Below are 23,212 nucleotides of genomic sequence, written 5' to 3' on the forward strand. Positions count from 1 at the left end.
CCTGGCAGGGTGCGTACGTCAAAGGGGGCTCACAGGACAGGTGACGATGAGCCTCCACTGTGCGTGGTGGCTTCAATCACATGTCTGCATCTGCAGATGTTCCAAGAGTCTTTTGAAATATTTTCCTGTTTATTTTTCAAAGAAAAATTTGTTTTCATCACAGCAGTCTTGAGTATTCAACAAGGCCACTGTGTACAATAGTGTGAACCTGATAAAAATCAAATAAATGACCCAACCAAGAAGTGGGAAAAAAAGCCTTCCAATGTGAGCCACTGCTTCTTCTGCCCTGCTAGTGGATGGTCTGTACTTAGGAGGACAAGGAGGCTCTGAGGTGTCAGGAAATCGACAGCCACCTTTAAAACCAACATTAGCAGCTTCTTTCATTATGGCGTGTATGTGCGCTTGCGCATGCGTGCGTGGGCATGCAGGTTCATGCACCGGCATCCTAGTTTCCCTCTTGCCACTGTGATCAAACACCTTGACAACAGTAACTTTAAGAGAGAAATGGTTTGCTCAGCTTACGATTCCAGGCGTTAGTCCATCATTTCCATCAGTGTGGCAATTCAAGCTAGAAACTTAAGGCAGCTGGTTGTGTCCGTAGTCAAGAGCATAGAGAATGAATGTGCGCATGCGTATTACTCCACTCACTGTAAAGCCATTCAGGACCAGAACCCAGGGAATGATGCTACCACACAGTAGGTGGAGCTTCCTGCCTCAATCACTATTATCAAGACAGTCCTCCCTCACCCTACCCCCAGACACACCCACGGGCCACTCTGATCCAGCGTCCTTTCATTGAGATTCTCTTCCCAGGTGATTCTGGGTTGTGTATGTGGGCATGTGAAGGCCAAAAGTCAATGTCATTCTCCACCCTATCTTTTGAGACAGGATTTCTCACTGGACCTAGAGCTGGCCAACTTTCAAGGCTGGCTGGCCAGTCGACTCCAGGCCTCATCCCGTCTCCGTCTCACTACCGGGATTACAGGCATGAGCCATTACGCCCATCTTTTTCCCTGGGATCTAGGGAATCTAAACGCAGGTCCTCGTGTTCACACAGCAAGCCCTTTCCCCACTGAGCCATCTCCCCGGCCCCTCCTTCATTATGACTTAGTGAAGAAAACACTGCGTAGTCTGCTCGTCAGAAAACTGGTCAGATTTTTAATAACTTTCATGTGCATCCGAGTCGCGTAGGAACCTTATTAATGTGAAGATTGACTCAGTAAAGCCCAGGAGCTAAGAATCTACATTCATGGAAGCTTGCAGGGGACACCTGTGTTGCTGCTTATGGACTATATTTCATGTAGCAATGGTATCTCTGCCTAATACCTTTACATTCTTAGCATTAGTTCACCCTGTTTACCCTTTGCCGTTTAGTGGCAGAGTGTGTGGCTGTGACTTTGCTGTGGTAGAGGAAACTGCTGGCTCACAGCCAGCTCTGCTTAGGGAAAAGAAAATTTCTATTGTGAATAAGTAATTATAAAAATGTGTATATCTTTGGGCCAAATTATTCTACTTACGGATACGATTTCCAAACAAATGCTGGAGACGTGTATAAGTCAGCACTCTGTTGCTATGACAAAATACTGGAGGAAACCAGCTTGAAAGAGAAAAGGTTTAATTCACAACTTCAGAAGTTTGCATCCATTAGCTGTGTTGTTTTTTAGCCTGTGGCAAGGCAGAACAGTGTGGCGGAGCAAAACTGTGTACCTCATAGTAGCTCAAAAGCTAAGATAGGGAGCAAGGAGAAAAGAGCCAAAACAAAATACACCCTTTGGGGTCATGACCTCCATGACCTACTTCCTCAAGTGAAGCTGTACCTCCTAAGTTCCCACTCCCCATGTGGCCTATTAGATTAGGAATCTGTAGAAAGACAATCCATTCATGAGGTCAGAGCTTTTGTGATTTGTCCACCTCTCAGGGCTCTGCTTCTGAACCCTGTTGGACTGGGGACGAGGCTTCAACACAGGAAATTTTAGTAGACACTTAAGGTCCACACTACTGCAGGATAAAAAAAGAAGTAAAAGAAAAAAAAACTATATAAAAGCAATAAACTATACCATACTAAAAGTATATTAAAACTCTGTGTCTAGTATCAAGAAGATGATTAAATAAAATATAGTAGACTTTATTTAAATTATATATAATTATATATTATACACTATTTTTTCTTTAGTCCTCCCAAAGTTACTAAATAAATAAAACTAATATAAACTAATTTATATCTAACATATATAATAAACTATTCTTTTTTTCACACATCTCCAAACATGTCACTAAATGAATAAAAATTAATATGAACTTTTCACTAATCACATACCAGAAGGTTTTCTTGTTCTACTTGGACAGAAGTTATAGGTGGTCCAGGGTATTACTTTTCCTATTGTTGTGATAAAATAGCCCGATAAAAGCAACCAAAGCAAGGAGAAGCTTATTTTGGCTCAGAGTTTGAGAGTACAGCCCGTCATGCCTGGGCAGTTCTGATGGCAGGCGCTTGAGGCAGCAGATCGCATTGCACTCACAACCAGGAAGTAGGCATGGCTGCTGCTGCTCAGCTAGCTTTCTCCATTTATGCAGTCCAGAACCCCAGCCTAGAGAACAGTGCTGCCCACTTCATGCAGTCCAGGACCCCAGCCTAGGGAATGGTACTGCCCACTTCAATTACTCTAACTAAGATAAACCCTTGCAGACAGTCTAGAGGCTAAACCTAACCCGAATTACACCGCAACGGGACACCCAGAGACCTGTCTTCTGTGTCTTCTAGAGCCTATCAAGTTGATAATATTAACTTTCAAAGACACCCTTCAAATGCTGGCCTTTGGCAACTTCTGTTTCCCTCAGGGTTTGGCGTCAGGAAGCAGTAATGAGGCATGCTCCAGAGTCAGGGTCCTCCTTAGGTTCTTGGGTATGGAGCCTTAGCCATGTGATTATTCTAAGCCCTAGATGAAGTTTAAGCATTGGGACCCTTGGCTCTTGACCGCATCTAATGTCACAGCATTTAACCTGAGGACTGAGACCCATGGTCCTAAAAATTGGACAGTTCTCTGGAACTCTTTTGAAGAGGGCCTACAGGCTGTTTTATCCTTTAGTCGCCTCTCGGCTCTCTTAGGGAACTGCCTCCCTTCTTCCTGGATGCTCTCGGATCTTGGATCTCGGATGCCAGCATGCTGCTGAGATGACTCGGGATGTCCGCCTCCTCTGGGACATCTTTTAGGAGCCAGAGTATGAAGGATTGCCACCCAGGAAGCCAGTGTCTGCCACTGTTCAGTTCATTCAGACATGAACCTTCAGCCTGGAAGGTGGGATGACCAGATGGGTAGGGCTGCTAGGCAATGGGGACCACCACTGCTGGGCGTGTCAGCCATAGAGCAATCACGCCAAGGCCACTACGCCCCTTTCGGCTCTGCAGCCGCCGCTGCCATCCCATCCCCATCACTGCTGTTTCTTTCCTGCTGTGCTCAGTTCTGCTCGACACTACTGAAAGTATGCAAGAAAACATCACTGTGGAAAATCCTTTGAATCTGGCCAAATGCTGCAACAGCAGAGAATGTGGCGCAGAAGAGTATCTCCCAGCCCACTTACTAAGTAAGCCTGTGCAGTCCATTTGTAAAGCCCTGGTGTGGACCAATCACAGCCATTTGTTTGGGCCAATCAGAATCTTGCTTCTTAGTACTGTTCATAATCATGAAGGCTTAGACTTTGGGCCAAGAGACTTTCCCTCTTAGCACCCATCCCAGTAATTAGTCCTTCCACCAGGGGAAGTGTTCATCCTTTGGCCAAAGCAGAAACGGTTCTAGGGTCATCTAGAGTTCACACACTGTTCTGATAACAAAAAGTCTGGCCACGGACTGTTTCAAGCATCCCTGACTGTGCCTTTAAGATCCAGGGTGGTCAGCTGTGATATTTTCATAATTATCCCAAACCATCCATAGAGTTTGTAAGCCGAAGGCTGCGGTGTCCAAAAGAAGTCATGGTGGCTGTTAGACCCAGTCCGTTGCTCAGGGTAGCAAGGGCAAGCCTACTGGTAACTAGGAAGTCAGGTTGTCCAGCCTTAGCGTATGCTTAAAATAGCAGCTTAGAAAGTGTCTGATTAACACAGACCATGGTTTTAACAGTGTTTGAATAGAGAAACACCGATCCAGTGCCTGTAGGTGTTAGAGGTGGATCCTTCATCCGTCTTAAACTCAAACTTAGCAAACAGTCAGATTAATGGGTACATTTTCCTGAAGGAAAAAAGTTGGTGAGATGGAGAAATAATCCATAGGCCTTCATTTCTGTATTTGTAAATATTTGGCCTTTTCAATTGGGCCTTGAGTATAGATGTTATTCCTTACAATTTTCTATATGGTCCGTTGGTCTCTCTAAGTAGCCCAGGCTAGTCTCCAACTCACAATCTTCTGCCTCATTTTCTCAAGTGTTAGGATTGTACTCAGTTGGTTCCTAGAATTATGTAGCTTTGATAGCTTATAATACTTCGGAATATGATCAGAAAGAAAGTGGCTGGGGTCAGAATGGAGAGCATTGTAATCTGCACGCTAGAGCAGAAGCGCGGTTAGAAAGTGAGCCAGCTCACCCCTGGAATTCTGTGATCCAAGAGGACCATGGAAGACAAGAATGAGACAAGAACTGAGAGTATCCCAGCAAGCTCATTCTGCCTCTAGAGACTTCTGCTCTTATATCACCTGCCCCCCCCCCGAAACCAGTCCCCCTACTCTCTGGAGGCAGTGAGACACTTAACCTCAGAACTCAGGTATATTCAACATCATTGGGGCCAAATGAAGACAAAAGAGGGTAGATGTTGTATCTACTGAAGTGTGGGACTTCTCGGTTAGAGAGGAGTGTTGCCCACACCTGCATTATAACAGTGGAAAAGTGGATATTCTATTTACTGAACTAGGGGTTTCTGAGAAGGGGAGAGGTGGTATTCCACACCCCCATGGGAAACAGTGGAAACACTGAGATAAATACCACCTGGCCCACAAGGCCTCAAACATTTACCATGCGGACCTTGTGCAGAAATGGCTTCCAGACATATGCTTAGAGGAAAATAAATGTCCTAGGGAAAGACTCTAGCTTTGTAGTGCTGAGCTTTAATTAAAATAACAAACAGGGGGCCTGTGACCTGCTCAGAATGCCCATCAGTTTACAAACTCTGTACATACACACACACACACACACACACACACACAAACACACAAACATACCCTCCTAGCAGATTCCTGTACTTGACTCTTCAGTACAAATGGATGTCCATGGTTTTTCCAGATCCTCAAGGAAAGCCCCAGACTGAAGGGACATCATTTCTATATTGAGACAGAAGGAAGGACTTGGGCAACCTAAAACAACTCAGCCAACAGAAGAAACATAATGAATTGGAAGACTAGTAACCTCTGATATGTGAGAAAACATTTCATTGATAAAAAGAGAAACTTGGTGCTATAATAAGAGTAAAGTTTTAAGAGTGTGTCCACCTACATCTTAGAAACATAATTAGGTCAAATGACAGTCAAACAATAAGATGATACACTAAAAAAACAAAAAAAAAAACTGAACTCATAGTTCAGGCTGTTCATACGTTAATTAAAATTTGTCTTGTTGAACAAAAAAGTAGGTGATTATGGGTATTTAAACAGCAAAGAAATAAAATTTATAGGAGTCTTTTGAAATGTGTTTCATGTTGTGCCATATTGCAGAACACTTTAGCAATCAGGAGGAGACTCTAAATCCACACAGAGAGGAACCAACAAAGTAACAACAGTTCATGTGGACCCAGAGTTCTTAGTGGTGATGCTGGGCACCAAAGGTGTAGAGTTATGCCTTCCAGCCTCTGAAGGATGTGACTTTTGGCCTAGTGACCTGTGCCCACCACTATTGGTCGAATGCACAGATTGGCAGGGGCATTTTTAGACCTCAAGTACTCAGATAGTTAGCTCTCCAGAACCTGTGTTAGAAAGCTACTAAATAATGTGCCTCATCACAGCTGAAAGGTCAAAGCAAGAGCCAGAAGCAGAATCCATGGAACATAGAATCAACATAGAAATGAAGAGATTCACAAGATGATGGTTTTCTGTCAGGGCCAGGGGGCCAGCAGTCCAGATAGAAGCCAGGGGACTGAGAGTTGCAGAGAGGACACCATCTGGAGGCGGGGAAACCCTGACAGAGGATCTGATACAGGATGTGTGGAGGAAAGTCTATTTATAGATGTTTCACGGATTTGCTAAAACATTGGAACGGAGTAGGATAAATACTGTTAGCCGAGCAGCCAACAGTTGTATCAAGATTAGTAAAGCAGACACTGGTTTCACAATAGTTAAGTGAATTCATCTGGAAGTTCCTCAGAAGGCAGGGAGTGAGGGTTGCTAGGGGACTAGTGAGTAGAAGCTAAATTCTTGTCTAAAATTAATATATCAAGAACAGTTATAAAAGCTTATGCTTTAGAAGCAGTGTGGCTCATATACAGGAAGAATCCAAAGATGAACTGCAGATGCTTCTGTGAGAAAAGTTGAGGCCATTGCTCTCTGCCTGCCTCAAAATGACAATTCAGTATCAGGTTCACTGGGCTCAATACATATGCACATGGATTTGTGTGTGTGTGTGTGTGTGTGTGTGTGTGTGTGTGTGTGCCTAGCATTAGTCCTGGTTGTTCTCTATTTTCTATATAGGTGTTGTTAGCTAGTCACATGAATTAGGCAGTAAGTATAGCTAGAAAAAAAACAAGTTGCTTTTCAGATCAAACATGTATGAACTTGTGACTGGGTGGCATCTAAAAGTCTGTACAGGAAGTGTATCCTAGGTTGGGAGATTCTGACAGAACTGTGAAATTCACTGTGGACTCAACTTACATTTTTGAAATCCATAATCTTTGGAGGTTGTGGCCTCTGTATTACTGAAGCTGGCACATTCCGTGGGAGAGGCACTCTGGTTCCGGGAACGAGTCATGCACTGGGGAAGGCTATCAGAACTTATGTGGTAACAGAGCAAACCTGACATGTTCGGAATAGGGCAGCTGAGAGCTTCTCAGCTAGGCAGGAGTGGGAGTGGGTTTTCCTCACAAGCACTGCTATTGTTGGCATGGGACAGCTAGGAAATCAGTTCTTCTTTGCCTTGCTTCTCCCTACAGCTTAATTGCTTACACGGAGCAGTATGTGGAATACGACCCTTTCATAACACCAGCAGAGCCATCTAATCCTTGGATCAGCGATGACATCACCTTATGGGACATAGAGATGAGGTAATACATAAACAAACAGACAAACAAAGGTTGGGAGGGGTGAAATCCATAATCTAATCAAAGACTTTATTCCCTATTGTAACACGGGTGAGATTAGAAGAGGAAAGTCCCAGGTATCCTCCACACGGATGTCTGCTTGCTCAAGGTTCTTCCTTGTGGCTTTGATTTGTACGTGGGTTCTCTGTGTCTGTTGTGGCAGCTAGCACTGCTCTTCAGCCTTTTGTGGCTCTGGCTGTTGGAAGGGAAGATTCCGCTTCCTCCCTCGCTGTGTCTCCTTCATCTCAGATCGCAGTAACCTCCGCACCATTCCTGTCTCTCACTGTTTCCCACCACCTCCTCACCCCTCCAAGAGATACCAGCCTTATTTAACAACAGTGGCTAGATGAAGTCATCTAGGAGTCCCTCAGAAGGCAAGGTGTGAAGGGACTAGGGGACTAATGAATAGAAGCGGAATTTTTGTTGAGAATTAATACACCCAGGACACTGTTCCCGCTGTGGAAAAGATGAGGCAACCATGCAGAGTGTAGCGGATGGACCACACTGGCCTTCTAGTTTCAGCAGCACACGCTTCTGTTCTGGGTGGGAAGCAGGTGTGTTTATGTAACATCTGAGGGGAACTGGGCACAGTCACAGTTCCTAGACACTCGGACACAGTTCTGCGTGGTACTCCTTTGCCTCTGCCCTCCGATTTCTTCTTTTCTGCTCTGTGACTCCAGTGTTGCCTTTCTCTCTTAGTAAAAGTCATAGATACTTACTCTAAAATGTTAATCTATCCTGGTGTGCATGAAGAAGGAAACTCCTCTCTTCCTCCAACCTGCTGTCCAGGAAGAGTCTGATGTCCCAGTTCCCACCCTGCAGCAGGGTGCCTGGCACCGAGCGGACTCCCAGGGTGGTTTCCTGTCACCACTAACAGACTCCGAGGAGACTTCTGATGTACACACTGGCTCGAGTTGGTTCGGTGTAAGGATCAGACCACATCCCTTCCTTTTTAATGTCTCATCTTTGCAAATCCACCTTCCAAGAGAAGTTTTGTGGTTAAAAAGCTATGCTGTGCAGAAATCAACACAGACTAGGACATGAGGGTGGCTGTGGTCCTGCTGGATCCAGTTGGAGAAGCTGTGCAGTGCGTAACATATATACACAGAGACTGTCTTGGTTAGAATTAATAGTGGTGTGATGAAGTATCATGACCAAAGCAACTCGGGGAGGAACTGTTCTGCTTAAAATTCCAGGTGATGATTCATCACAGAGGGAAGTCAGAGCAGGAACTCAAACAGGAAAAGCTCCTGGAGGCAGGTGCTGATGCAGAGGCCATGGAGGGGTGCTACTTATTAGCTTGCTCCATGTGGCTTGCTCAGCCTGCCTTCTTATAAAACCCAGGATCACCAGCCAGGGGTGACACTACCCACAATGGGCTGGACCCTCCCACATCAACCACTAGATAAGAAAATGCCCTATAGGCTTGCCCAAGCTGTAGAGACAATTTCTCAGTTGAGATTCCTCTTACCAGACAATGCTAGCTTGTGTCCGGTGAACATAAAAACCAGCCGGGAGAGGAGTTAAGAAGGAAATTAAGACTTTTTTTCTTCAGTGTATGTGTATTTCATATAGTTGTTAAGTTGCTAGGATACTAATTCATGTTAACAGCATTCTAAAATGGTCCTTCGTTAGATAAACAAAAATATTAAGTGTTTCTTTGGACTCAGAGATACCGTAAAACTTACCAAGACCTTAAGGGTACCATGAACTCAAAAATTTGAGAGACTCTGAATTAGTGACTAACTCCTTAAATTGTCACACACAGAAAATAGTCTCATCTCTAATGTAATTAAGTTCATTCTATATGCACATATATGTTATTTTAATTATCAATATATAAACACATAGTAGTCCACCTTATCTTTTTTAATATTTACATAATATCTCCTAGCATAAATGAAGTAAAATTTATTTAACCAATCCTCAGGCCATAACTAACTCATTTTTTTCTGTAATATAAACAATTTAAGGAACACCCCTAGACCTAAATCAAATTAGTTTTTTACTATAAATTTTAAAAGGATAGAATTACTTCAAACAGAGTGCACATTTGAATTTTGGTTCATGTGCCAGATTTTCTTAAATAAATCTGAGCCCCCTTTTCCATGCCTCTGTGTTAAAGGCTCATTCTTCTCAGCCTCAGCATGAGCAATCTCTCTCTTAATTCTTAAGCCCGAGAGACTCAAACAACTCTCCCTTCGCTTTCTGTTTCTTCACCACTGTAGAAATAGCTTACCTGAGGATGTTTCCTCTAATTATAGAGATTCATTCTCCGTGACTTTCTGGCCAGCTGTCCCTTCCCCTTCTCCCCCAGTAGTGGCTTTGCTTTCCATATTGGAACACAAAAATCCCATTTGCATTGGCTTATCTTTTTCCTGATTTCTTCTCTCCTTTTTTATTCCTTTTCTTCTTCCTCAACTGCTCATTTTCTAGTCTGTAGTTTTTACTTTCTGTTCTAGTCATAGTCACATTTCACATTGTTTGTGTTTAAAAGATCGATAACTCATAACAGGGCGTGACATAGAAGTTTCCCCCGCCTTCCCATAATGCACTTGTTCCAGAAGTATGTTAGTATGGTGTATTTTAAACCGATGTTCTGAATCTACATTTCTATCATCATTAGGAGAACAAATTGTGTGCAAATGGACATCTACTTTTAAAATCCCATTTCTGGTGTGACCAGGTGCATTAGTTACTTTTCCGTTACTGGGATAGAGCACTGTGACAAGGTGATTTACAGAAGGAAGAGTTTGTTTGGGCTTAGAGTTCCATAGGGTTAACAGTCCATCACCATCAGGGACAAGTGGGCAGGCCTGGGCAGCACACATGGTGGCTGGAGCAGCAAGCTGAGAGTTCATATCCTGAACCCCAAGCAGGAAGTGGAGAGTGAAAACTGGATAAGGCAAGCCTTAAGCTCTCAAAGCCTGCCTCCAATGATATACCACCTCCAACAAGGCCTTAGGAGATCCTAAGTCTCCCTGGAGGACAGCACCAGCTGGGGACCAAGTGTTGGAATGCCTGAGACTACAGGGGATGTGTATTATTTAAACTGCTGCATGGGTGTTTGTTTCATTCTGACCCAAGAATTTAAAACTTTCATTAACTTAGGCTGTCTTTTTTTCTTCCTCCTCCTGTTCCTAAATGTTTTTATAATGTTTCTGGTTTTCCACACTATTCTCTCTTTCTCTCCCTCCCTCCCTCTCTCTCTCTCTCTCCCTTCCTCCCTCCCACCCTTCCCCCCCCCCCTCTTTCTCATCTTTTGGCCTCTGGGGTAGAGCTCTTAACTCTCTTGAGACGTTCCCTGACTTGTCCGGATATGTTTGTTTATTGTCCAGATGTATTTGTTTATTGTCTGCATGTGTTTGTTTTCTGCTTTTTTATGTTCTTGCCACTCTGGCATGAGTGAGGGAACTATGCCCTGGTCTCATTGTTTTTATCAGAATCTGGGCAGCCCCTTTCCCCACCCTCAGCCCTTTCCCCCTTAGCAACCTGCTTCCATAATGTGGACCCTGTTATGTCTGTAGTTCAAAGTCTCTTCTGTGTGCCCCCCGTCTAAGACCTGTCCACTGCTCTGCTGACGCCAGGGCATCAAGCTCCTCAGCTGTTTTCTCCCTCGGCTCTGCCACAGCCTCAGACTATCCGCCACCAGCTTTGGTACAAGTCTCACTTATTTATTTCAAATTTCCCTGACATGCCTGGACTTACCACCTTCTGGAAGAACTTATCTTTGCCTCTACAAATAATTGGGGTTAAAAACAACAAACAGACAAAGTCCATTCCACTTAGCTTCAGAGCTCTGCCTATTCCTTCTTTCTGAGCCATTTGCCCCTCCTGGCTGGCCTTCCTTCTCACTCGAGCCTTCCCAAGCATGATGGCCATCCAGTGTAATGACATGGGTGTCCCACCCCTCCAGGTGTTATGTCACACCCCTCTAGATCACTTCTATAGAGGACCTGTGATTTGCCTTAGAGTCTAGTCTTCTAACTGGCATACACGAGCACTCAAAAGTATAGATTGGGTAGAGGGTAGGTAAACAGGTCATTCCTTCTTGTAATAGGTGGCCCAGTTCTAATGTTATTTTTCAAACTTCTCCCCTAACCTAACACCTAACCTAAGAAATGATACAGCCATGGAATCTTATCTACTCAAGCACACGGAGCTCTTTAGACTCGGGTGAGAATGAAGCTCTGCTTCTGCAGAACACCCATACTCACTCAGCTTTGTGGAGCTGTCAGAAGAAATGCAGAGTGTGAGACCAGTGCTGACGTCACAGCTCAGCCTAGTGATGGTCACCATCTATACAGTAAAATCCAAAGACGACCAAGAAACTAACCAACAGTCAGCGCTTTCTCAGATTCACCTTATTTCAGCTCATAATGAGACCTACTTTGCACTGTGTTCTGAGTAAGAAATCCTCTGGCTAAAAATGTAGCAAAGTCAATAGAAGCTGCTGTCTTACCACCTGGTACCAGAATTCCTCCTTGATTGGTAAAGGGCATTCAGTCACTTGAGGCAGAGAGCGGGTCCTGGGGATGGAAGGTTTTGGCAGACTTAACCAACAAACAAGAGGTTAGGCTGTTCCCAGGAGAAGGGGAGGTGCATGTGCTTCCTGTTCCTGAGAGAGGAAAACAAAGGGCAGAGGAGGGGGTTGAGGGGAAGGAGAAGAGCCAGGGCAGGATTAGAAACCAGGGAAATTCTAGTAGCCCATGACAAAGGACTTTTCAAAGGCAGAAATGTTGAGTCTGTTAGCTGCCAGGAGGAATGGTAGGCACTCTCTCCTCAAAGCTCCATGTACCATCCATGAGTATCTTCCCAGACTTCAGGTGAACAAATAATTCACTCGAGGTATATGGCAGAGGAGAGGCCCTGTGTGAGCAAGCAGCATGCTATGAGGATGTCCTTCCGTTCATCTGCACTGGGCTCTAGGCTTCTTCTGAGCTACAGAGAAATCCATGCTGACTTATTCTGAGCTCCAGGTCTGGGGACATCAGAGAAAAGCCTGCACTCTACAAAAATGAAGGACACATTGTGTCTGCTGCAGGGTGGATGTCCAGTGAGGGACAGCAACTGAATAAAGGGCAAACAGTGTACAGTATAATAGAAATAGCAGGGACTGTCCCTGGATTCCTTCTCAGCGTCAGATAGGATGTTATTAGGTCCCCAACTCTAAGAATCAGAAAGCATGTAATCAATCATCAGGTCGGAAGGTGAGGGTGGGGAAACGAAAGGCTGTGGTTTCAAAGCATGGCAAACTCCATCTGATGGACATTCTGAGAAATCAGCTTCCATTGATAAAAATAGTCAGCACTGAGGAGCAGTCAGCCAAAAATCGCCAGGCCACAACTAGAAAGAATCGCTGATCCAAACATTACCAGACGAGTGTCTTAGGGAAGTCTAAGGGAAGTAATTCTGGTAATAACATAAATCCAAGGTTGGAACCTCATGAACTGGTGCGGCTTGCAGAATTCTGGTCGGCCATTTCTTGCCTGCATAAGGTAGGTTTGAGGCTTCCTATCTTTTGGGGAGCAAGCATGTGAACAGGGATTATATAGAACCTGGTTGCTTCTACTTGGTTGAAGGAATTCACTCCCAGCCTAGGGGCAGAGGCAATTCTTGGGTGTAACTATTAATCTCCTTTTAAAAATAATATTTATTAACTATTTTATGCATATGAGTGTTTTGCCTGTGTGTACGTACGTGTAGCACATGTCTGCATAGTTCCTGGAGAGACTAGAAGACGTCCACCAGACAGCCTGGAACTGCAGTTATAAGTGAGTCACCAAACTGATGCTGGGAACTGATCCCTGGTCCCCCACAAGAGCAACAGCTGCTCTTAACCACTGATCCATCGCCCCGGGTCCCTCAAGTTCCGTTCTCAAAGAACTCAGTTCCTAAACATGCCCCATTAATGCCCCGCCTTGTGGGTGTGCTGATCCTTATGGCAAAAGAAGAAATGTATTTTCATACACACTGGCCTTGATGCCTTATTTGGCCAACAGACTGTGGCAAAGTGACACTCTGAGGGGCAGCCATACAGAGTCCCAGTAATTTCTAACTATATGGTCTTAAGTCTTTGAAATGGTCTGCCATGCAGGGAGAAGAAGTTCAAGCCACTGGGAAAGCCATGTGGGGTCACTCTAGTCAATAGAGCTCTCGACAAACAGCCAGTGTCAGCTGCCACAGGAGCAGTTTGGACACGGGCCCCGTGCAGCCCTCAGATGACCTTTTAAACCAACTTTCAGCTACAGTGATCACGATGAGAGGGCACAGTCAAGGCCACATGAACTGAGAACCCTGAAAGGGAACCAACCACACCTCCCTGCAATATTCAGAACCTTCCAGCTGTTCTCGGGTGGTAAATAAATAAACCAAGACTGTTTCTTTACAGCTTGGCCCTAATATTTGGCTCATTAGATATGCTTTTCTGAGAGGACTGGCCCCTGTTTCATAATTTTTCTGACAACTTATCTTAATCCATTCAGGTTCTCAAGAAAAAATAAAAAATGCAATAGACTGTGTGTAACTTACAAAGGAAAGAAATTTGGTTCTCCCTGTTCTGGGAACTGAGAATGTCAAGATCAAGGCGGTTGTGTTGGTGTCTGAGGAGGGCATGGCTCATGGTCTGAAGGAGGTGACATGTCACTATTATCTAATCACTTAGGAGGTGGAGGCAGAAGGGTCACATGCTTGGCTTGGCTACCGAGTGAATTCTATCTTCCCTCTGTGTTCTTTTATGGTAGTAAGGTGAGATTCCGGAGTGTATTGATAAAGACATTAACTTCCTGCCTCTCGTCTGGCTCAGTGACTTCCAAGGGCCCCAGCCTTTAATACCGTCATGTTGGGGGAGGGTTGTCAAAATGTCAACAGATAAATTTTGGAGGGACAAAATTTCTTAACCTGTACCATTCTACACATGCTCCCCCAGTTTATAAACTCTAGTACGCTGCCCGAATATCACTAGCAGCCTCTCTCTCTCACATCAGCTTTAAAGAATCATCTGAATATCATCTAAATAAGATAAGGGGTGGAGGGGTGAAGATACAAGTCATCTCTAGCTGAAGTCCCATCCAGCTGTGAAACCTACAGGCTACATCATTCCCAAGCTGCGATGGGATACGTAGACTTGTCCATCCCAGTGAGAGAAGAAACAGGACATGGGTCCCAAGTGAGTCTAAATACAGCAGGAGAAAGCTAAAGGCTTCATCCAAGAGGAATTCTCTGTCTTGACCTGTACCTGTCAGACCAGACTGAGGTGATAAATTCTCTGAGACAGGAAATCCATCTCCACAGCTCTCTGAAGGTGAGTTGTGTGCCTGTGGCTTTTCTGGACTGATATTCTGTTTGCCACACCCATTTAGGTGGCAGCATCAGCACCACAGCTCAGTCGGTGTCCTCTCTCTGCCAGGGCCTTGCATCTTTCCCAGGCTAGACCACTACCCTGCAATTCTGCCCTGGAGGTTTGTCCTAGTAGGTCCACTGGTCACAGTGCACCCTGAAGCTCTCTGTGGGCACCTCTACTCTGGAACTATCAGGCATGGGCATCCTGGACGGCTTGAACTGGGAAGATGCCTGCACCTATTGAAACTCCCACCCCCAGCTCTCCCATGGTTGTAGCAGTCTGGGCCTCTAATGGGGGTCACAGGCCTAATGGCCACTGAATCATCTTCATGTCATTTTCCCATTGTCCTGAAAAATAGCTCCTGGCTTCAGTCTGGATGGCTGAGCCCTGCTGTATCCCTGGATCAGTCATTTGGCCACACCATTCATGTTCTCTTTTTTGTCACTTTGATTGATTCTTTGTTGCAACATGAATACACTAGGGATTTTCTCAGTCCTTATTTAGATTCTAGTTGTTTTTGAGTAGCAATTCTATCTTTCATTGATTCCTCTCTCTTTGTGGACTCCTAAAAGCAGCTAGGAAGAATCAAACTACTCCTTCAATACAGGGCTCAGAAACTTCCTTGGCTAAATACGTATAGTATCTAAATAGTATCTGTTTAGTAACTAATGGTAATAATTATTACTTTAAATATATCATCATACAAGAAATTAACAATAATATATAATAAGATATTATGTGATGTACATATATTAGAATATTTAAACATCTCTAAATATAAAAAAATAATCTTAATAGTAACTAAATAGTATCATGTTTTGTCTTCCACAAAACACTAGCACACAAACAGAATTTGGCCAGTCTCTATCACTTTGTAACAAGAACCATTCTTCCTTCAACTTCTTTATGTTCATCTGAGGCTTCTCAGCATGGCCTTTACCATTCACTAATATTCTGAAACAAATTATTTAAGTGTTGTTTAAAAAAAAAATAGAGGTTTCTCTTCAGCCTACTTGTGTGTACACACACACACACACACACACACACACACACACACATTCAGAATCATCTTTACGGCTCCATTCTCAGCAAATATTTTAAATTTCCCGTGGCCTGTCTTTGCCACCGTTTTCCATTTTTAAGCATGTGTGTTATGGGTGACACCCCACTCTCAGTACCAGTTTTTGTCTCAGTCCAGTAGTGTGGCTAAAAAAATTACCATGAATGGTACGGCTTATAAGGACCATATACTTGTTTCTCATGGTTCTGAGATGGTGTCCCAGAACAAAGCACCTGCAGGTTCACTGTACGGCTCAGGGCTCTCTCACTGCTTCATCCACAGCCAGCTTCTTGCCGTACCCTTCTATGGTGGAAGGCTGAGGGGGCTCTCTGAGTTTTTATAGGAACACCGATTCCACGTGTGAGCGAATCTTCCCAGGAGCCCCACCCTAAAATATGTCACATTGGTGACTGGAATTCCAACTCAAGAGTTTAAGGAAGGAGGCAAACACAATTTGGCTTTTTTGAAGATAGCTTACATCTTTCTTCAAGCCTTAGATTACACATCAGATGAGGGGCATGGAATAGAAGGTGGAGCAGCGTAGGGAACAAAGGAAAGGACATTGGAGGCAGACATGCCTGGAGTCCAAGTCCGCATTGTTACTTGCATCTCTTCCATCCTCTGAACATGGAGCATTGATCTACCCTTTGGCTTATACTGGAGTTCAACTAGACACTAGGAACAGAGTAAGGAGCCCTCTGCGCCCTTTTCTCACACCTTGTAGGTACACCTAGAAGGGTAGCTGTGTGAGCTGGTTTATGAAACAAGCTGGAGTTATTTTGGAAGAGGGAAATCTTAATTGAGAAAACGCCCCCACCGGGACGGTCTATCAGAATGCATGTGAGACCACTCCGATCGAAACAATTCTTCATTGCAATTCCTCACTGTTTCCTGGTGAATCTAGATTATGTCAAGTTGAAGTTAAAACCGTCACACCTGGGGAAGGACGTCAAGAGATTTCATTACTAACAATTATTGTATAAGTGGTGGTAATGTTTTCAGACCTGTTCTTGAACCTTAAAACAGGTGATGTTGGTAATACCCAAGAGATGAAGGGAAGAGGTAAAGGGGAAGTTGTATGTAAGAGGCGTCCAGCAGAGCAGAATCCCAACTAAGGCAGGAGAGCAAAGGGTAAGCTACAGAAATGGATTAGGAGTGGCAGGGAACTTGTCTATAAGACTGGTGCTTTGAAAGAAAAGAAATAGATGCAGACACACATGTGAAGAGGAAATGCTGTGTAGACTTGGAAAGAAGCCATGTGACCATCCAGGTAGAGATGCACCAGTCTGTCTGAAGCCAAGGAGTGAAGCACCAGAAGTTAAAGGAAAGAGAGATGAAAGATTTTCCTTTTAAGCCGTCAGAGAAAACACGGTTCCGCTAACACCCTGGGTTTAGATTTCCAGCATGTGGACTGTGAGGCCCCAAACTTCTGCTGTTTGAAGTTTCTCATTCACTGTGTTAAGACTTTGTTGTGGCTACCACAGACTACCTCAGGGTATATTGTCTCCCCAGATCCTCTTATTTCTGTGAAAGGGTGACTCTTTGGGGGCACCTCTGACTTCTATGTCTATTCCTTCTCTGATTCTATACCTACAGAGGCATCCCAAGAGTTCTCAGCCACCCTCAGATGTCCCCTTTCCTGATCTTGCTACCACCCAGGAGTCTGGTGAGGTAAACACCAGCTCACGGCCTGTCATCAGAAAGTGATGACAGTGGTGGTACATCCATGAGACAGTTGTTAGAAAGACACCAGGTCTCTGGGCACAGCCTTTGATGAGGGTAGAGTTGCCGTCTGCTCATTTGCAGAACCTTCAACCATTGTCTGGTAAAGAGCAGATGATGTCTCTGTTCCAGTCAGAGCATGAAGCTCAGGAAAGGATATTCAGGACTTAACTTTGCTGATGGTTTCAACTTTGGGTGTCGTCTCCACAAACAGTACTTTCAATCCCTTGGGAAGTTACCAAATTTGATTAATTTTGTGGCTTGTTTCTGAGAGAATCCAGGATCAGTTGTCATATGTCCCATAAAAGCCCAACTTGATATTTTGTAAGAGATCATTTATAGAAGGATTTCCCATTGCCTGCCTTAACAGGGTTAGCCTTCTACCATGACCCTATTGAGCTATGCCTGGAAATGCAAAGCCATACTGCAAAAGCCTCCCTGATCCCCACTTGTATGATCTATTGATCACTGCCCTGACAATAGAAGACATCGCTGCCAATCACACAAGCCAGTGAGAGGCAGCTGCATTCAAATGATTTGCTTCTAGACCACGTATCCAGTACCATAGCCAGTGAGCACAGATGACTACTTAAGTTTAAACTTTCATTACTTACATTTTAGATTTCACTTCAGGTCGTCAGCGACACTAGTGCCTTGCTAGCACATGCAGACAGTGGCTCCAAACCTGCAAAGCATGAATCTAAAGTGGTTCTACCAGTCCAGAAGTTCTCCTGTTCGGGCTCCTCTAGAATCTGTTGCTTTTTAAACACTTCAGTGCACCTGTTCTTGTCTAAGAGAAATATAGATCATATACTGGCTCTATAATAAAGAAAAGCCCATGGTCTTATATACTGACTTAATGTTAGGGGTTTTCCTCTAAAAGGAAAGACTCCGTCTACACCAATGGTTCCCAAGTGTGGCTGTGACTAAGTCTCTGGGGACTGGCTGTGAGCTGTGATCCTGCTTGGTCTGCAGATCACATCTTCAATCAGAATAGGGTGGGAAGGGGAGGAGAGGTTCTAGCACGTGACTTATGAAGTAGGAGCCATTGTTTCCAGAAGGGTCAGCCAACAGACTTAGTGTGGAAAGTGAGGATCTGAAGGAGTTCGGCACCAGAATAATATGACCAACCCCCACCCCTTCGTCCTTGTGGATATGAGATTGCAGAACAGGGAGGAGCTCAAAGCTTAAGGCTGTGTTTGGAGCCACATGACCAGATTGGACCTTGACCCCCATCTCATTCTAGCTATAAGTCCCCCAAGGCAACTGATCCTTAGCTCTCAGTTTCCCTATCTGGAAAATGGAAATAATCCTAGCATACTGCACAGAATATCTATAAGGACTCAGCCCACTATCAAATAGATGTAAGATGATTAGAACAAAGTCTACCTAGTACACTACAAACATCACACAGTGGCTAAAGCAGTGAGTCAAGGCAACATGCTGTTTTTAAGCAAGTGAATCTGGCTTATTCTGGTTAGAGCTATGCATTTATAACTGGTGCATCATTCAACTCTAGCCAGAGGCTGACTTCTCCTTTTTATATTAAAGAAGGAACAAAAGATAAGGAGCCAGTTGCTTAGACAAAGGGCTGGATTCATGAGATATCCTGAGGGTTGGAAATCAAGCCAAAGGGATAAGAGTGGAAAGTTGGATCTGTAACTGATGGGAGATGGGTGTGATCAGAGGGATAGCTTCCTATAGACAGCAGTCACCTACTGGACACTTTGGTGACTCTCACCAAACACAGACTCGCCACCTGCACCCTTTCAGAAATTGTCATGACTGATGTGTAAAAGTGCACACATGGAATTTGTGTGGGTTTTGTGGTCTCTGTCACTTACACCTGAGGTGATTTTCCCTGATGTTCAGTGGCAAAACAAACTTGAGTCGTTGGGGAGCATAGGACAGAGGTTTTTTGTTCGTTTGTCTGTTTTTGTTTGTTTTAAATACTGATGGGTTTTCAAACCTTCTCCTTCAACCCCAAAGCAAAGAGCCCAGCCAGCAGCGAGTGAAGCGTTGGGGCTTTTCTTTTGACGAGATACTGAAGGACCAGGTGGGGCGGGACCAGTTCCTCAGATTCCTGGAGTCAGAATTCAGTTCGGAAAATCTCAGGTAAGTAAACATTTGAGTTGTATTCTCTCTGTCTCTGTATCTCTCTCTCTGTGTGTGTGTGTGTGTGTTTGCAACAATCTCCATCTTTCTCAATAAAACATCACTGGGGTGTCAAATTCAAGTACTGGCTTCTCTGGCTATGGTTGGAATCGAGGCTTTTAAGGGAGTTAAACAGTCAAATGGCTTTGATAACACCATTCACCAAGTAAAACTATGGAGGTGGGGGGTTTCTGAGTGATGAGACAGCTCAGAACACTCATTCCCCCAAAGGTGCCAACCTAAGAGACTCAATGCCCTTATATTGTTAACAACAATTGTTAAAGAGAAAGGGGGCATCAACGGGCTCAATTCAGAACTCTAGCAAGTCAATTCAGTGTCCTGTAACTAGAGATCTGACTGTGCAAGATAATAAAAGCACAGACTTTCTTCAAGAGAATTCTGTCACTTCCATGTGATTCCTGGGTCAGAGGATGCCACACTGTGTTTCTATAGGCCCGTAACTTAGGAGGGAAATATGATAGGAGAAGAAAGAAAGCATCTGGGAAATGAGATCTGCTATGAAATAAAGAGAGGGATAAGGGGAACAAAGAAATTCTTGCTCACAGACAAGGAAGAAGTGTGGGTTTATTTAGCCCCCTGCTAACAAGGAACCAGGGAACTCACACGACTGTGGTTAGGTATATCACTAGGTGAGAACCCTCGCTTATTATCTTAGTCAGGGTCCTCTAAAACTGTCAGGATGGATATATCCAATAAAGGATTATTAGACTGGCTTATAGGATGTGGTCCAGGTGGTCCAACAATGGCCCTCAAGCACTAGAGAGGCTGAGAATTCAGTATTCAGTCCACAGAATGTCTCAACAGTCCCAATTTGGCACTGAAGATCCTGGAGGATTTCTGGAGAGCTGCTGGTCTTCAATCTAAAGACATTGATTGTAATATTGGTGAAGGAATGCCACCACAACAGAAAACACCAATTCAATTCAATGAGCTAGGGCAAGCATGCAAACTGAGACATTTCCTTCATCCTCTTATTTGAGGAAGAACATTCCTCACAGGGGGGCCTAGTGTCTTTGCTATTATCCCATGTACAATTGAGTCTACAACCAAGATTAGCCACCACCGTGGTCTTCACCAAATGCTGCCTCCTCCACAGCTGAGGATCACTACCAGGGATACACAACCCCAGCCCCTACTTGCATCATACTAAGCTAAATTTCCATGTTCGAGTGATGAGTTCTAAAACAGACTTTTTATTGCTTTTGGCGTTTTTAAAATAAAAAAAAAAAATCAAAGCTTGTCATGTTGGGAAATGAACTGTATTTTCTTACGTAAAATCCATGTCGTCATTAGCTGCTAGTTATGGCAAACCTGTGCTACAGCAAGACTAACCCGGGTACTAAAAGAGCACTAGACAGTCACGATGTGGGATCTCTCCCTGGAAACAGTCTTGTAGGTCCTTGAAGACAATAAACAAGAAATTATTAAGTTCCTAATTAGAGTGAGTGTAGCCTCTAGAGCCATTTTGGAAGTATTTAAAGGAAGGAGAAGTAGATGTGAGACAAAGTAGACACATCCTAAGCTAGACTTGGACCAATTCACAAGACATTACAGGACCAAGTGAAAACAGGGACTATATTCTAAGCCACAGCACTAAACCAGCCATGGCTGGGTACTGGGCAGAATATTTTCATCTCTGTGATAAACAGTTGAAACAACTCAAGGGAGAAAGGTTTACTTTGGCCCCTGATTACAGAGGACTCCGTGGATGCTGGAGGAAAGGGTGAAACAGAGCAGACACACTGGTGTCTTAGGAGCAGAAAGAGAGAGGGAACACCTGCACCCAGGGCGTTCCCCTCGGCTGGCTTTCAATGCATCCAATGCTCCCAGCCTAGGGGGAAGTGGTGCCCACATCTAGGCTGTGGACAGGCACATACATACACCCCAGATCCGTGCTTTACTGATTCCCTTCCCAAGCCAATCAAGGTAAAACCATAAATCAATGTCATCTGTCACCTGGTACTGAATGTCTGTGTCTGACCATGAGGTCCAGGGATGACATTGGTACTGAGTGTGTGCCTTTGCCTTTCTGATCAGACCTGTGCCAATTTTGAACCAGACAAGGTGACCTTACTTCAGGCTATGACACAATAGTTCTTTCTGCAGTCTCTAGAATATTCTAACCACAGCTCAGCGGGTTGCTTTGGTTCCTGACCAGACATTTGCAACAGAAGCCCTGACCCCTAAAACATCACCTGAGGTCAAATTCAAGTACTAGTTTCTCTGGCTGTGGTTGGGTTGGAGGCTTCTAATGGGATTAAGAAGTCAAATGGCTTTGATAACACCATCTATCTAGTAAAACTATGGGTCTGTGGGGGTTCAGGGTGAGGAGGCAGTTCAGAGTACTATTTTAATGTATTAAATAGGCCCAGCCTAGGCCACGAAGAAACAAGCTGTACATTCCCAGCTGGTCTCTCTGAGGAGTCAGCCTGTCCCAAACTCTATCTCCAGCTGGGTCCCCATAGGTCCTTCTGTCCTGTTTTGGCTCCCTGATGGAATGGTGCAGAGTGTGTTCTTTGCTGGTTTCTCAGGCTACAAATAGACTTAAGAGCCCTCTGGCACCCGGAATCTTACGGATAATAAGAATGACCACAGAATCCTGTTCATCGTGAAGACCCCGGGCACATCTGCTTGCTTAGCTGCTCCCTGCAGTCTGTGGACTTTGCTGTCAAAAGCTGCAGTGTAGCCAGGGCCAATTTTCCAATAAGACTCGTCTCAGGAAATATGCATGACACTGAAGTCCCAAGTGCCCTGGCGAGTGTGTCCCTGGCAGGTGTTCCCTCCCTTCTGCTATTTCCATTTGTGCCTCTGCCAGCAGCTTGCCTGGTGCCAGGAGGGCTACATTTAATCTTGGGTGAAAGAATGTGCGTGCACATGTGTGAATGCGCCAGCCCCCAGCATGCATGCATAAATCCAGACTTAAAGAAGGTCCCCTCTGATCCACGACAGGAAGGCAGATAAAGAAAATGGAACAGCAGAGAGAAAGAGTAAGGAGCTTCACGTAATCCTCTCCTGAGCCCCCCCCCCCCCCCCGTTCTGTGCGGATGGTACTCAGCATAATTGGCCATAGAGAGGAAAGTTGAGCTCTAAGTCACACAACTGCAAGACCCTTCAATCCTTTATCACAAAGTGGCTGCTTTCTTTCCTGCTCTGTTCAGTCCTTTAGCCACAGACCTTGCTAAACCCTTCCATGACCCAGCCCCCAAGGGTTCCGGGCTACTCTGCCATACCCATTACCCACAGTAGCTACCCAGGGCCAAGCAAGTAAACCTCTATTGTAATCTTTGTGTACAGTGGCTTGTGGGAGCTGGAGAAAGTGTACAGCTCAAAGCTCCTGTTTACCTGTTACATTGGTCCTGCTGGGATGTCCCTTCTCCCTAGGGCTGGTCATGATCCCAGGATACTGGAATCAAACCAGAAGGAGAAGGGGGTGGGGAGAAGGTACTGGGTATATTGCAAAGTGCTTTCTTATTTCTGTCTTCTGGTGCTCTTCAAATCTCTCTAGCAGAAGGGGTATTTCATCCAGTCTTAGCAGGCACAGAAGGTGGAGTGCCAGCAAAATAGCCAGTTGGTGAAATTTATTCTAGAACTTCAGAATAATGAAGAAAGGGCCTCAAAGTGCTGCCTAGACCTTTCATGGAACGTGGTC

The 23,212-nt window shown here is 44.6% G+C and overlaps 1 protein-coding gene across 10 annotated transcripts in view; it reads left to right on the plus strand.

The window, feature by feature from the left end:
- The window catches only part of RGS6 (regulator of G protein signaling 6), a gene marked incomplete at both ends in the record, with an annotated part of 483,564 nt that overhangs the window by 417,214 nt on the left and 43,138 nt on the right, over positions 1 to 23,212 (plus strand). For 5 of the 10 annotated variants that reach the window (XM_080908046.1, XM_080908048.1, XM_080908050.1 and 2 more), the window contains 2 exons: positions 7,118 to 7,228; positions 19,378 to 19,503. The exons of 1 other annotated variant lie outside the window; for it this stretch is intronic. In XM_080908046.1, coding sequence (XP_080764172.1) covers positions 7,118 to 7,228; positions 19,378 to 19,503 — 237 coding nt within the window. The remainder of the gene's footprint in view (positions 1 to 7,117; positions 7,229 to 19,377; positions 19,504 to 23,212) is intronic. 4 more of the 10 variants (XM_080908049.1, XM_080908051.1, XM_080908054.1 and 1 more) reach the window with 1 other exon arrangement.

This window comes from Micromys minutus (assembly GCF_963924665.1).
Source record: "Micromys minutus genome assembly, chromosome: 1".
Taxonomy (NCBI): Eukaryota; Metazoa; Chordata; class Mammalia; order Rodentia; family Muridae; genus Micromys; species Micromys minutus.